At 42.2% G+C, this 14,880-nt stretch overlaps 1 protein-coding gene across 1 annotated transcript in view; it reads left to right on the top strand.

The window, feature by feature from the left end:
- Position 1: 1 nt before the first annotated feature.
- The window catches only part of SNTB1 (syntrophin beta 1), a gene marked incomplete at its 5' end in the record, with an annotated part of 223,960 nt that continues 209,081 nt past the window's right edge, over positions 2-14,880 (top strand). Inside the window, one exon of the mRNA XM_006769125.2 lies at positions 2-209. Within this exon, the coding sequence (XP_006769188.1) occupies positions 2-209 (208 nt within the window). The remainder of the gene's footprint in view (positions 210-14,880) is intronic.

The following is a 14,880-nucleotide window of genomic DNA, read 5'->3' on the forward strand; positions in this document are numbered from 1 at the left end:
CGGGCTGGGCATCAGCATCAAGGGGGGCAAGGAGAACAAGATGCCCATCCTCATCAGCAAGATCTTCAAGGGGCTGGCGGCGGACCAGACCCAAGCCCTGTACGTGGGCGACGCCATCCTGTCGGTGAACGGCGCCGACCTGCGGGACGCCACCCACGACGAGGCGGTGCAGGCGCTGAAGCGCGCGGGCAAGGAGGTGCTGCTGGAAGGTAAGGGGTTAACGCGGCGCGCGGGCCGTGCCAGGCGCGCACCCCCACTTCCCCTCCCGGGGCGCCCGCACTGGCACCCGCAGACTGTCACACCCCAGGGGGCCCGGGTGCTGAGGGTGACCTGGAGTTTTAACAACTTTTACCCACACGGGGGCAACTGGTCCCCTCCCTGGAATCGTTCCAGGCTTTGACCCCGCAGGGGGGCGTGAAAGGCCAGTGTTTCTCGAACTTCTACGCGCCAAACGCCGGATCCCATGCTGAGTGCACCTCGCCTCATTGTAATCTGCAGATAATCCACGTGGGATAATCCACGTGGAGTGCATGGACGGAGAATCATGGCGCTGGCAAGGAAGGGCAGACAGTCACCATCCACGCTGGGAGGCTGGCTCACTGAGTAATCACAGCTCTGATAGTTTTCCTCTTTGGCAGTTTCCTCCTCAGAAGCCTGCACAGCCCGGCGTAAGGGGCTGGATCATCCAGGGGCCTGAGAGGGGTGGCAGCATTTGAATGCTGGAACTCCCACCACCCTTCTCCACGGCCCTGCTTCCAACGTGGGAACGGGGATTCTGGCTGGGGAGGTGCGCCAGGGGCTGGGAAGTGGGTTGCAGCTTCATGCACAAGTTCACCTCTGCTGCCAGGTGTTTGGCAGGTCAGTCTGGATTCAGGTTGCGCTGGGTGGAGGGCTGGTGAAGTGGGTTTTCTGCCTGCATTTTCCCGGGATTTTTCCAGAGGGAGGTGGAAACAACTTCGCATTTGTAAACAGTTTCCCCTGCCTGTGAGGCATCTTAGAAACCACTCTCTTGAGCTGTGATGTCCCCAGGCCCCTCATCATTGAATGTGAATAAAATAGCTAGTGTGTTTTGTACCCATTTGTGGTTCTGTGGTGGTGTGTGTGGAGGGGGCGGGGGGAGAAGGGCAGTAGGGTAGTAAGCAGATAATGCATCCCCTTTCCCGCCACAGCTGCATTTCTCACTGATCTCCGCCTCTCTGACACTTAGCTGGCTTTGCCCATGCCTCTGTCAGCACCTACGTTGTGTAATTATTTTATCTTTTTACCCAGCTTCTAACTGCAGATTGAGTTGTCTGGGGTCTCTCACTAATACATTTAGTGTGGACTTAATAAACATTCTGTTCACCAACTGTGGTGCTGGTGTGTGAAACTGAGAAAGTTCCCAGTTGGGAAACCAACTTTGTTACATGTGACAGCTGATGCAATCCCTGCCCACCTCCTGGCCTAGACTACAGAGGGTTTTCCCCCTCTTATTTGTCTAGAGGAGCCGCGAGATGTCTTCATATTTAATTGCTACCCTGGATCCAGAAAGTGGAAGGCTGTTTGCTTTGGCTTGATGATTAACATAAGTAAACAGAAAATAGTTTTCTCCCGTGTGTGTTGGTTTGTGTGACAAGGGGCAGGTGGGACCTGGCTCAGGTGTAGTTTGGACTCTAAACCGCTGGACACCTGCTCGGCTTGCAGTATTTACTGTAAAACATCAGGGGGACAAAGTCAGGTCATTCCTATTTCACTGCCCTTCATTGTGGCCCTTCTTTTCTTCTTGCTTTCCATTTAATGAATAATGACTTAGCTAATAGGTAAAAAAGTCTCTCACCCCAAAAGAGGAAGAAAAGGTGGCTCCCTGCAGTTGAAAATAAACATCAACAAAGAAAAAACAAAGTCAAGCAGTTATGTGACTTTTACTGATGCAGCAACTGAAAAGTGAGTGTTGTCAAAACTTCTACCATGACATTTTTACAACACGTTGTCATGTGTTGCAGGCAGGGCCTGTGGGGAAGACCTCTGGGCCTTCTTGACAAGAGCCTCCTGGGCTCAGGGCCATGGTCTTATTTCCAGTCTAAGTTTTCAGAAATTGACTCCTATTAAGAGAACAAGTAGAGGCCCCATTTAAATGAGTGTCTCTTATTCTGAGACAAAGTTGCTGGTCCTAGATGCGGTGGGAGTGATCATATACTATCAAGTCAGCTAGCACATGACCTCTCTTTGTAGCTCAGCTTCATACAGAAATCCCACGTGAAGGGGCTTGTCAGAACCACTGGGAGGGCTTGCCCACATTCTGAAATGCCATCTTGATTCCAGAATTTCTACCTAGGAAAAGCTTTGCAGGTGTAACCTCGAGGGACGAGAGGGCTAAAGGAGGTATTTTAAAGATATATTCATATGGCAAATACACTTTTTAATTTAGATTTCTTTTTTTGCTTTGCTTGTTGGGGGAGCTGATAGAAATTGGTGTAGTCCCCCAATGGCTGCCAGTACGCACCCCATTACATGACATGCGCCCCCTAGTGGAGAGTCCCTGCCTCTACTAGTGGGACACCCTGCGAAATGGAATGCTGAACAGCAAGTTTTAATGCCTGCCTCCTAGTCTGACATTCTGCCACAGAATCATCTTAACCTCCCCGAGCCTCAGTGTCTTCTGAAGATTGGGAGTAAAGATTCCCGGCCGGGCATGCTTACTTCACGGGGCTGCGGTATGGAAGAGCGCGCTGAGAATAAAAGGAAAAACAACAACAACAACATGTACCAAATGCCGGCTGTGATTAGTTATCTTTACAATTCAGATAAAATGAAGATGCAATAGCCTCTTCTAAGGGATAAGCCTTCCTTTTTTATTTACTAGATTTTATATTTCTTATTTTCATTCTAATTTATTTGTAGGATATGAAATTCTACAAACTTGTCATATACAGAAGACCACTCTTCTGGGGAAAGAATCGTTCCAGTACTAATATTTCTTAAGCACTTACTGTGTGTCAGGCTTCATTTGCATTCGTTCACGTTACCTTCTAGTGACTCCATGAAGCTCGTACTCTTGTTCCTTTTACTGATGAGAAAGCTAATGCTTACAGACAGTAGGTTATTTGCTTAAAGTAACATAGCTGAGAGGGTTCTAGGTCTGACATAAAAGCTCATACTTGTAACCTCTGAAACTGATGCTCTGAGCTTCTGGGTGGAACTATGAACCTGGGTCAGTGGGAGCCTCATCAGTGATTGGGTCAGGGTATCTTCCCCACTCCTCAAGTATGCTCAAGTGCTTGGAACACAAGCCCTTGAAAAGGAAATAGAAATTGTGTGGGCTACTCAGAAAGGAGGGACAGGAAAGAGAATTGAGCCTTCAAACCCTAATGCACCAAGTCTCTCTGGCTATGAAAATGGAGCTGCTTCTGTGTGACCCAACTTGACAATGAGACAGGGCCTCCATCATTGAACACAGGGCCAGCAAAGAGACTAGACAATAATTCAAACTTAAAATAGTGAATGAACTGTGCCAGTTAAGTCAGTGTTTAACTGAATATTCAACAACATTAGTATCAAACATCTTCACATGATGAACTCAATTCCCATGTTAGGGAGTGGGAGCAGGCACCCTGCATGTAGCCGTGCAGATATTGAACCCCTTAACTCCAGGGGTTACCATACACATAAGCCCCCATGTGAATGGCACCCTCTGGGTTGGGCAGGGCACTCCTACATAAGCAGCCTCAGCAGCTCCGCGTAGGGAAGGTAGGAGGTGGTGTTTCCCCCCCTTAGAATATTAATAAAATAGGAATTTGAAACATGTCAACCTGCTTGTAACTGAAGTTACAACAAAATTAGTTTCTCCATAACTGTGCCAAGAAGAGGAGCACAGAATATTCTGGAAGATTCATATTGGGATGTGGAGATTGGTTGGGGTGGACAGAATCATCTCTGGGCCCAAAAGGTCTCCTTTGGAACTAACCCAGAAAAAGTGAAAAGTCAAAGGAGAAAGTCAGAGACAATTGTTGACCTTAACCCTGTACATCAAAGCTTTCCCCCCAGACTGCTCCCAGGAATGCTTGGCTGTTGAGCTGATCTAAGGTGTCTTTCACAATCACTTCCTCCAGTGGTGCAAGTGGGGATGGTAGGGCAGAGATGTGGGGGGGCAAGGAAAGGGCAGTGATTTTGCCGGCAGAAAGCCTCAGGATTGGGATGAGAATTTGATCTTTAAAGAATCTTGCTTTGTATGGGATGCACAGATTATTTTTTTTGTTTTTGTAGGATGTACAGATTCTTAAAGAACACCCAAGAACTCCGGAATTAGAGTCTTGAAACTTGGATTATTTATCTTTTAACTAACAGTTACTCTTTTTACAAGATGCTGTATGTCTTAGGCCTTGATTTTCTTCATTAGAGAGTAAGGTGGCTGGGGTAAGCCACATGTAAACCGTATTTCACCTCAAATCCTATCAATTCACACCCAGAATATATATTTTTTCCATTTTAGAATTTCACAAATCACATAAGCAAACTCTAATTTAAATTTAAAAATCAAGGTAATGCCCTATTACTATTATACTTTTCGCATAAACATGATGGAGAAACTATTGTTTGAAAAGCTTTAGTAGAAAAATGCATGACACAACTACACCAGAGGTCATAGTGAAGGAGACAGATGCTAGTCCTTGTTTGTAAAATCACCATCAATGCGCGGCTACAGATGAAGATGGGTAGGAGGCTGTGCTGTCATTTGGGATCTGGTAAAAGCTTGCACTGTTAAGTGACTGCCCCTGATGTTGCAAGATGTCTAGAATTCCTGGCTCCTATCACTAAATGCTAGTAGTATACCTAAACCTCCCGTCCCCTTATCCTCTAAAGTGCTTCCGCAAATTTCTGAACTGCTAGTGGGGAGGGGTGGATTGGCCCCTCACCCTCTTGAGAATCAGTGTTCTATAAGAATGCTAATATTACCTTGCCAGTTCATAATGTCTAACTTTTTGCAAACTCTTTTTTTACATACGTAATAATAGCTAACACTTACCTAATACTGACATTGTGCCAAATGCCGTTCCAAGCACTTTACATAGATAAATCAGGGGTCCTCAAACTACGGCCCGCAGGCCACATGCAAATACAAATATTGTATTTGTTCCTGTTTTGTTTTTTTTACTTCAAAATAAGATATGTGCAGTGTGCATAGGAATTTGTTCATAGTTTTTTTTTTTTTAACTATAGTCCTGCCTTCCAACTGTCTGAGGGACAGTGAACTGGCCCCCTGTTTAAAAAGTTTGAGGACCCCTGGAGTAAATCATTGATTCTCACAATGACCCAACACTATCAGTATGTCTATTTTACAGATGAGAAAACGGAGGCACTGATTGGTTAAGTCACTTGCCAAAGTGACACAGTGCAGAGGCTGAGAGTCAAACACAGCCCGTGTAGCTTTCGAGCCTCATAAGCAGCCGTATAAAAGAAGTAGATCAGGGATCCTTATCCTCGGTGAGGATTAGGAGAGTGAAGCGCCTAGGGGGGCAATGATTTGTCTCAATTAGGGCTTCTACTTTCTTGTTTGGAATCTTAGTTTACGATTGCCGTTATAACAAATTACAGTAGTCCTCCCTTATCTACAGTTTCACTTTCTATGGTTTCAATAACCGCCAGTCAGCCATGGTTTGAAAGTATTAAATGGAAAATTCCAGAAATAACAATGCATGACTTTCAAATTGCACACCATTCTGAGTAGCATAAATGACAACTACTAACATCAGGATTGACAAGCCACTTTTACAATTATGCGCTGGTAACCCTCTGAAGGTCATTATTATCACCTTCATTATAATCATCATCACTTTTATCATCATCATCCTCATCATCCCTATTTTATAGGGAATAAAGAAGTTTTAGGCTCATAGATATAAAGTGACCTACTTGTGGGCAATGTATGTATGAATCAAGACTTTTAGTTGTGTTTGACAGTGACCCAACTCAAAAGGAGGAACCTAGGAGAAAAGTTCAAGGACCCCCTGAGTGTCAGGGACAGCTGGGTCCAGGTGTCTCATCACCTTTGTTTCTCTCCCCTCTTAATTGGAGACGCCCAGCAGCAGGGCTAGTATGTCTAATAGGAAAAACGGGAGTTCCCTTATCTGCAGTTTCCCATTCCTCAGTTTAATTACCCATGGTCAACCATGGTCCAGAAATATTCAATGGAAAATATCAGATGAGAACAATTCATCCATTTTAAATTGTGTGTCATTCTGAGTAGCGTGATGAGATCTCTCCTCTGTACAACTGGGTATGTGAGTCATCCCTTGATCCAGCATCTCTGAGCTGTAGATGCTCCCACCCATTAGTCACTTAGTACTTAGATTAGTCTTGGTTATCAAATCCATTGTCATGGTATTACAGTCCTTGTCACCTTTATTTTACTTAATCATGGCCCCAGAGTGTAAGAATAGTGATGCAGGCCATTCTTGGATATGCTAACAAGAAGCCATAAAGTGCTTCCTTTAAGTGAAAAGGTGAAAGTTCTTAACTTAATAATGAAAGAAAAAAAAATCATATGCATGAGGTGGGTAAGAACGAATCTTCTATCTATGAAATTGTGAGGAAGGACAAAGAAATTCATGCTAGTTTGCTCTCACAGCGCAAACTGCAAAGGTTATGGCCACAGGACACAATTAAATACTTAAGATGGAAAAGGCATTAAATTTGTGGGTGGAAGACATGACATTGTCATGCTCCATGGTCCTCCCTCTGATATCACAGTGCCACGAGGGCAGTGCACGTGTCATGCTGTGGCTATAACATAGTGTGGCTATGCAGGCAGAAGGTGACCTTCAGACCTTGCCGAGGGGCAAGGCTCTTGTCAAATGACCCTGCTCCCTGTGCCCACTCAGCTGCCCTGCTACTCAGCCACTTGACTCTGAATTATTCTTAGGAGCATCTTCCTGAGCAAGACTTAGGTTTGTAGAGTGGCTTCACTGACATTAGATTTTTGTCACAGTGGTCCCTTCTTTTTCCGTGGGTGGTTCCACTGGTATTGTGATCTCCCTTTTGTACAGGAGGAAATGGAAGTGCTAGAGATTAGGGGATTTACCTGCAGTTACCTTGTGAATGAGGGAGCTGGACGTTAGATTATTTCACACCCCATCAAGCTCTTCCTGCCACATACTACACAAATGCAAGAATCATGCCGTGGACAGAAAGAAGCCTAGCAGGTACCAGGCGTGGCCTCTGATTTCAGGGAGCTTCCAGTCAGTCATTCATGAGGTGGGGCTTATGAGGCCGATTCTGAATTACTTGAGATTAGAAATACAAATAGTGTGATTTTTACCCTACCATATACAGCATAATACCTGGCACATGTTAGGCTGTTAAAATGTGTTAAAAGTGGGGGGGGGAGGGGGAGGACAGATGTAAGGAAGGAAGAAAGGAAGGAAGGAAGGAAGGAAGGAAGGGAAGGAGGAAGGGAGGGAGGGAGGGAGGGAGGGAGGGAATGTAGCATTGAATGACCCTTTTTTATGACTTCCACCCTCCACCACTCATACTGTTGGACGATGGTGATAAACCTAATGAAAGTGATACCTTGCTCCGGAGAGAAGAGAAATAAAGAAGTGAGTTTATAGACCTAGGAAGCACTTCCTTAACATAGACCATCTTGAAAGACAGTTGACAGAAGAGAGCCAGGCATGAATTTAAAAGTTATGGGAAAAGCTAATTATCCTTTTAATGGTATATGTAGAACCACCTTTCCTTTACCCCCCTGAGGCTCAGGGACCTACAAGTCTGAACATGTAAGAATGCTTTTTACCTGAGGAGATGAAAACTGTCTGCTTAGATATTTTAATTGTTTCTTTTCCAAGGTTAGGTATCAGCCTGAGAATTCAGACCATATTCCTTAAGTGAAGGTGATGTGTTCAATTCTGTTTCCGCCGTGGTGGGTAATGCTCTTCCCGTTCAGTGGTGCATTTTAGCTGTCACCCCATAGAGTATGTATTAAAAATAACTCGCTACACGGGGCTCCGCATTTGTGAAAGGCGTCTAGCTACCAGTGGTCTGTTCGGGGGAGGGAAATTATTCTTCGGGAGCTAGTAGCCTACTAAGAATTCTATTTCAAATGATGCGTTTCCAAGCAGTTAATGTTAAAGAAAAGCCAGAATTTCCTCTGCATTTATACCAAGTGTTTTATATACCAAACCTCATTACCCACTTCACTGGTTTTGATCTATAATAAGGCTTGCCTTCAGCTCTGGCCTGCAGAGTGGGACTTAAGAGAAAATATGGAATATACACCACGAAGTACGTGTCCTCACAGACCCGGGCAAACGAGCCCCACTCCCAAAGTGGGATAGACAAGGGAAAAAGTTAACGATTAATGGTCATTATCATGGAAGTGAAAAAGATGACCCATACTTTTGGTGTTTAAAACTACCTCTTCCTGTGGTTTGAAGCATCTTTCTTAGCATGTGGATAAATATGCAAAGATCTATCTCAGCTTGGATGGGTTGCTGAACATCAATGCAATCGACATATCTAGTGTGTTTGCATTACTGTTCACATTGTTTCTTCCCATGGCAATTTTTTTTTTTAATCAAAGCAGTATTATGCAGTGGTTTAGAGGATGGGCCTTACAGTTACTTTGTCTGGGCTTAAATTCTTGTTCTAGCTCTTTCTATCTGTGTGATCTGTGCAAGCTCCTTAAATTACAAGCCTCAATTTCTTAATCAGTAGGCTCATTCTGAGTAGTGATTATGTATGTAAAGTGGTTAGCTCATTGCCTGGAACACAGTAAGCACTCAATAATTACTATATAATATGTCACATCTTATGCTTAGCTAAGTATTATTTTCAGAGAGAGGGTTCAACCATATGTTATAGGAAGTCTATTGGGGGTACAAGAGATGGTTTGGGAATTGCTATATTAGGGAGCCAAGTGATATAACTGATGGCCTGGTTCTTCTGCCTATAGGGGTGAATTATGATCTAACAAGGGTGTATTTCATTGATGATTTTTAGGAGTATCAGATGTTTTCCATCAACCCAACCACAGTGTAGGCTGCTGTGGCTTTTGGTGGGCAAATGTGAACTATGTCTTAAAGTGCTGATATGCAGGAACATACCGAAAAGTGTTTTGTGAAGGGAAAGCCGGTGGGTCAGGATTTAACCTACACAGCAAAATTCAAAATTCTCCGAAACATTTGCTAGTAATTACAGGAATGTGGATATCTTATTAGCCAAAAGAAGCCCAATGCTTCTTTTATTCAAAATGTAAAATATTGACATAACTGTTACTAAGCCAGCATTAAATTGTCATTTTTTAAATTCTACTAATTAATATTGTATTTCATGGAAACTTGGAGGCCATCCGATGGAAGATAGATCATTGTTCATGTAACCTTAAGAAAGCAAAAAGGTCTAAGAAGGAGAATCACATAGGAAACCTGCTTACATTTGGGAGACCCAAAGGCTATCTCTTCTGTGCAGGAATAAATGAAAAATAAACCCTTCACACAGAAAGGAATAGCAAACAAACTCACACCTCTCAAATTTGCTACTGGTAAAAGGAAGAAAAATGATATTGTTCAAGATTTTGAATTGCAAGTTGGTCCTAATAAATATTTAGGTCTGAATTTCCAATGTCAGTGTGAATTTGAAAAAAATACTTATACAGATAATTCAATCTAAAGTGTTCTCAGGTTAGGAGGGCCCAGATGAACAATAGGACCAGTTATAAAGACTTTCTAAAAGAACTCGGCTTCCATCCAAGCCTGCAGCGATTATAAGACACATTTCCCACATCAGAGAAGATAAAATATTAAATAAACAGGCAGTTTGAGTGGATGAGATACGGTGTGCCATAATGACACAAGTAGTCATTGAAATACATTTTCTTTTACGTGTTTGTAAGGTTGGACCTTATTGGTACAAGGAAGCAAGAGTTACAGAGGAATGAGATGCACCTCTTGCTCTTCTAAAATAGAATAGTCCAGAGGGGGGGCAGGTGTAAAGTAATAAATTACTTTTATGTAAAATACCAATCAATTTTATTGCAACAATAATAATAGTATCAGTAAGTTATAAAGGAGCAAATGCTGTAACAGAACTTGGGAATACTAAGGATATATGAGATGGAAAGGAATGCTCCACAGAAGAGTGACTTACGCAGTAGGATCATGTAAGCAAAGTGAAATTTAAAATTTAGGTAGTTATTTGGCTATTTCAGGGCCTGCATTTCAAATGCTTTCATCTGAAACATCCTTTCATTGGCAAGATTATCAAGGTTAATGACTTCACATTTTGCTTGCAATATTTATATACTGTCCTCTGTTTTCTACTTCATTTTAGAATTTGCCTAAATCAAAATAATATATGCTTACAGCATTCCTTTGCCTGCCCTTCCCCATACTATTTCTCCTGCTTCACATAATGTTAAATTGTGTATTCTAATATTAAAATAGATATTTTCATATTAAAATATTATAATGGTAGTATAAGTATATTATTTATATTAAATATATATCTACATATCACGTATGTGTTCATATATTATAATATATATATTCTAATATTCTAAATAGTATGCCTATACTGCTATCTTGATATATCAATGCCAGCCATTATTAACCAAATCAGCCTATGTTGATAAAATTATGATTATGCCAGTATCATTCCATTTTTCAGCCAAATAATATTCTGTGATCAGGTTTCTTGCATTTACTAATAGCTTCTCTTTTCTTTCTCTGTGCTTAATTTTCTTATGCCTATCTCAAGTTTGTTTTTTCAAAGTGCAGTATCAAATTTTTCAAGCCTCTAACAATAATGTTTTTTTCAAATGCTCACACATAACAAATAATCTACCCATTCTATTTTTTTTTTCTTGGAATCCTGCCACTCTGAACTGGTTCACTCCTGGCCTGGTGCGTAGCCATTTTCCTCAGGTTGCCCTTGGCTTTCTCCTGGGTCTCTTTTCCTGGACTCACTGTCACCTTTACTTTTGGTTTACTCCCTTGTTTTGCTGGAGCACATTCTTTTTTAAAAATATTTTTTTATTGATTTCAGAGAGGAAGGAAGAGGGAGGGAGAGATAGAAACATCAATGTTGAGAGAGAATCATTGATCGGCTGCCTCCTGCACCCCCCACCCCTCCCCGGGGATGGAGTCTGCAACCTGGGCATGTGCCCTTGCCCGGAATCAAACCTGGGACCCTTTAGCCCGCAGGCTGACGTTCTATCCCCTGGAGCACATTTTTGAGTAGCTTCCTGAGAAAGAATATTTGAGAGGTGAGTGTCTGAAGCTATCTATTCTCTCATTAGATTGATACTTTGGGTATGATGGTCTAAGTTTGCTATCATTTTCCCTCAGCAGTTTTCAGAGTTGCTGGGGCCATGGTGCACTGGAGTGAGCAGAGATTAACTCAGGTGGGCAACTGAAGTTCTTGTTGCCATTCGGAAGGGGTCTCTTTCCTGTTTTGCCTCGAGTCTCTGGGTCTTGTGGACTGATTTTTATCGGTGCTTTGGAGCACACAGAACACATGAACAGCACACGTCTCTTCTCATAACACTATTTCTGTTATGGCAACAAAGAAACCATCGAGTCACAAAGTGACATTCCAGAGCTTGGACTGGGCATGAGCAAAGTAGACAAACTAGCTTTGTGACCTTGGGCAAGAGCCTTATGGTGAAGAATTCCATTTTATCACTGGTAATAGGAGGATAACAGTGTACTTCCATAAAGGGTTGAGGTGAGAATTAAAAGAGTTAATACCGAACCTGATACAGTATCTGGCACTAAGAGTTTAAAGTGTGTTGGTTGTTATATTTGTCTTCCTGCACTAGACAAAATGATGCTAAGAAATGGAATTAGGTCTTGCTCATCTTAACATCTTCAGTAAACAGAACAGAGTTGACCCATTAGCAGTTGTTTGTACTGACTGTAAAGTAATAGACATGGCATTGGGTAAACAAATACTTAAGTATGTCTCCTGACAATAGGCCTTTATTATATCAATCCTGGTTGAAACAGGGCCTAAATGAACAATGCCCACTGTGCCATCCTGATCCTTACTTTGAACACTTGGAAAACAGAATTTTGAAATGGATTTACTGGGTTTCAGATATTTTACAATTTATATGGGTACATTTTCTTTTAAATTATAACTTGTGTCCCATAATCATTATCCCTCATTTTGACAGAAAATGTCCTCCAAAAATTTCTCTTCACCTCAATAATTATAAAATGCCAGAAGACCACATTCCCAGTATGGTACACTTATCATCTGTATTTATCTGGGGAAGGAGGGGAGGGGGGATGAGTATGACTTTATAACTGTTTCAAGTACTAAATAAATTGTGTGTCCTCTGAAAATGAGAATTATCTGAAAGAAGAAACTTTTTAAAGAATGTATCTCAGACACCGATTTTTAAAATTCCATTCTCAGCAACTTAATTTTTTAGGTGTGTTTATGTTTATATATTTGTGTGCACGTAATGTAAACCAGGCACACAAAATATACTTTGGGAACATCGAAATCTAACCTGATACAGTGGTAAAGACAGAACACACATAAAAAACACATACACGGAAAACACACACATGGAAAACGCACAGGACACGATCAGACAGCTTTGCTGAATGAGTGTTAGAGATAGTTTGTGCTACACATACAATGAGGGAGGAAGCTGAAAGCTGGGGCCAGTGCGGAATGCTTTTGCAGAGCCAGGGCCTGAACTGGACCCAGAGTAACTCATTCTTGTCTGCCACAGCCTACTTGCACGCCGTGTGAAAGCAGCATGCTTTCCTGTCTCCTCACCAGCCCTTCCCACCAGGGGGACAGTCAGATTCTTGGGGGCAGGTACCACTGGAGCTCCCACTTCACATGTTTTCCTGCCCGTGCTTCATATTGAGAGCTGTTTTATTGATTTCTTTTTTTTTTTTGGTCTCTCCTCTACAGTCTTTCTACCATAGTTACAGATTTCACCCCTTGTTTTAAGTTGAATGTGCCCCCTCCCAATTCACATGTTGAAGTCCTAACCCCCAATAATTCAGAATGTGACATTTGGAAATAGGATTGTTGCAGATGTCAGTAGTCACGATGAGGTCAAAGTAGAGTTGGGTGAGCCCCCTATTCCAGTATGAGCTGTACTCTTATGGAAACGGGAAATCTGGATACACACGGACACACACACACACACCACCTTTTGAACACGAAGGCAGAGATCTGGGTGATGCTTCAACAAGCCAAGGAATCCGAAGGTTGCCAGCAAACCACCAGCAGCTGGAGAGAGAGGCACGGAACAGATTCTTCCGTACAGTTCTCAGAAGGAACCAGCCCTGCTGACCCCTTGATTTCAGACTCTGGCCTCCAGAACTGGGAGAGAAGGGTTTTCTGTTGTTTAAGCCGCCCAGCGTGTGGTGTTTGTTACGGCAGCTCTAGCACATGCATACGCTTTCTGTAGCAGGTTTTAGGATAAACTTGATGGAAATTTAGCTAGGAGTTTAAGGGGTGAGTGCATAGTAACTGAATTCTAGCACATTTTTCTTTGTCAAATGTCTAATGACACCATTTGACTTTCCTGAGTGTTAAGGTAAATTCCTCATCACCTCTGGGCATGTGAGTCAGCACCAAAGGGGGCTGGGCCATGACTAGGGTATTGCTGGTTGATCTGTGTTCATGAAATAGGTGGGGATTAAGCTCTCTGTTATGTTACCTAGCCTTCCTATACAGACTGTTACTTGGGAGCAATTTCTCTACTTTTTGGATGAGTCAAACCCTGATTTCCATGCTATTGAAATCATTACTACAGTTCCCTCAAATTTTCACATGTAGGGCTGCTGGATAAATTACAGTTATTTGATAAAATAATTGTTCTCAGTGGAAGTATGTCCAACATATTTCATGAGACATACTTATGCTAAAAAAAAATAAATCTGCTGCTAATCGCTAATCTAAAAGTCAAATTTAACTGGGCATCCTGTGGTCTTATTTGCCAAAGCTGACAACCTTATTTCCATGGCTTTCAAAATTGTAGCCCGCAGCCAGCCAGCGACAGAACCACCAGTCACTAGAGATAGACTAATCAGAGGGTGAATCATTGGAAAATAGTTTTATGGAGATAAAAATAAATCCAGAAGTGGCCCGGGACAGATACTCCAGTTGGTTAGAGCATCATCCCAATACACCAAGGTTGCAGGTTCAATCCCAGTCAGGGCACATACAAGAATCAACTAATGAATGCATAAATAAGTGGAACAACAAATGGATATTTCTCTCTCTCTCTAAAAATCAACATATACAAATTTTAAAATAAATAAATAGAGAAGCTGATCAGAAGTTGTGTCTGTGGTCCTTTACGGGCCCTTCTCAGGAAGAGACAAGAGCAGTGGATGGAGGGTGTGATTCCTTCTCTGAAACTTTTGCTCCTCATTCCCAACGTTGGAGGGACCAGAGTTTGAAGCAGCAACTAAGAAATGGGGGTAAGGGGCACGGAATAAGATGACTGTCAATCTAAAATCAGCACTGATTAGGCCATTAATAAGAACTAGTATTACCAACGTGACCTGGAGTAGTTATCTGCAATGGAAGAATTGATATTTTGACGCTGTAGTTGTAAAACCAATGAACAAGATTGTTATTAATAACAACTCCCCCTGTGTATGTTTATCCTGATGACTTTCTTGCACATCATTGCAGATATTTATTATATTCTCTCTTGTGTACAGGGTGGGCAAAAGGAGGTTTACAGTTGTTCATATGGAAAACCACAAATTAAAAAATAATAATACAAGAATAAACTGTTTTGTGTACTACAACTGTAAACCTCCTTTTGCCCACCCCTGTATATTATAGTGCATATACTATATATTATTTATTTGATTCTTGTCTGTTTCTCTCTTTTTGAAACTATATTCTCAATGCCTAGAG

This window comes from Myotis davidii, unplaced genomic scaffold (genome assembly GCF_000327345.1).
Source record: "Myotis davidii unplaced genomic scaffold, ASM32734v1 scaffold1, whole genome shotgun sequence".
Lineage (NCBI taxonomy): Eukaryota > Metazoa > Chordata > Mammalia > Chiroptera > Vespertilionidae > Myotis > Myotis davidii.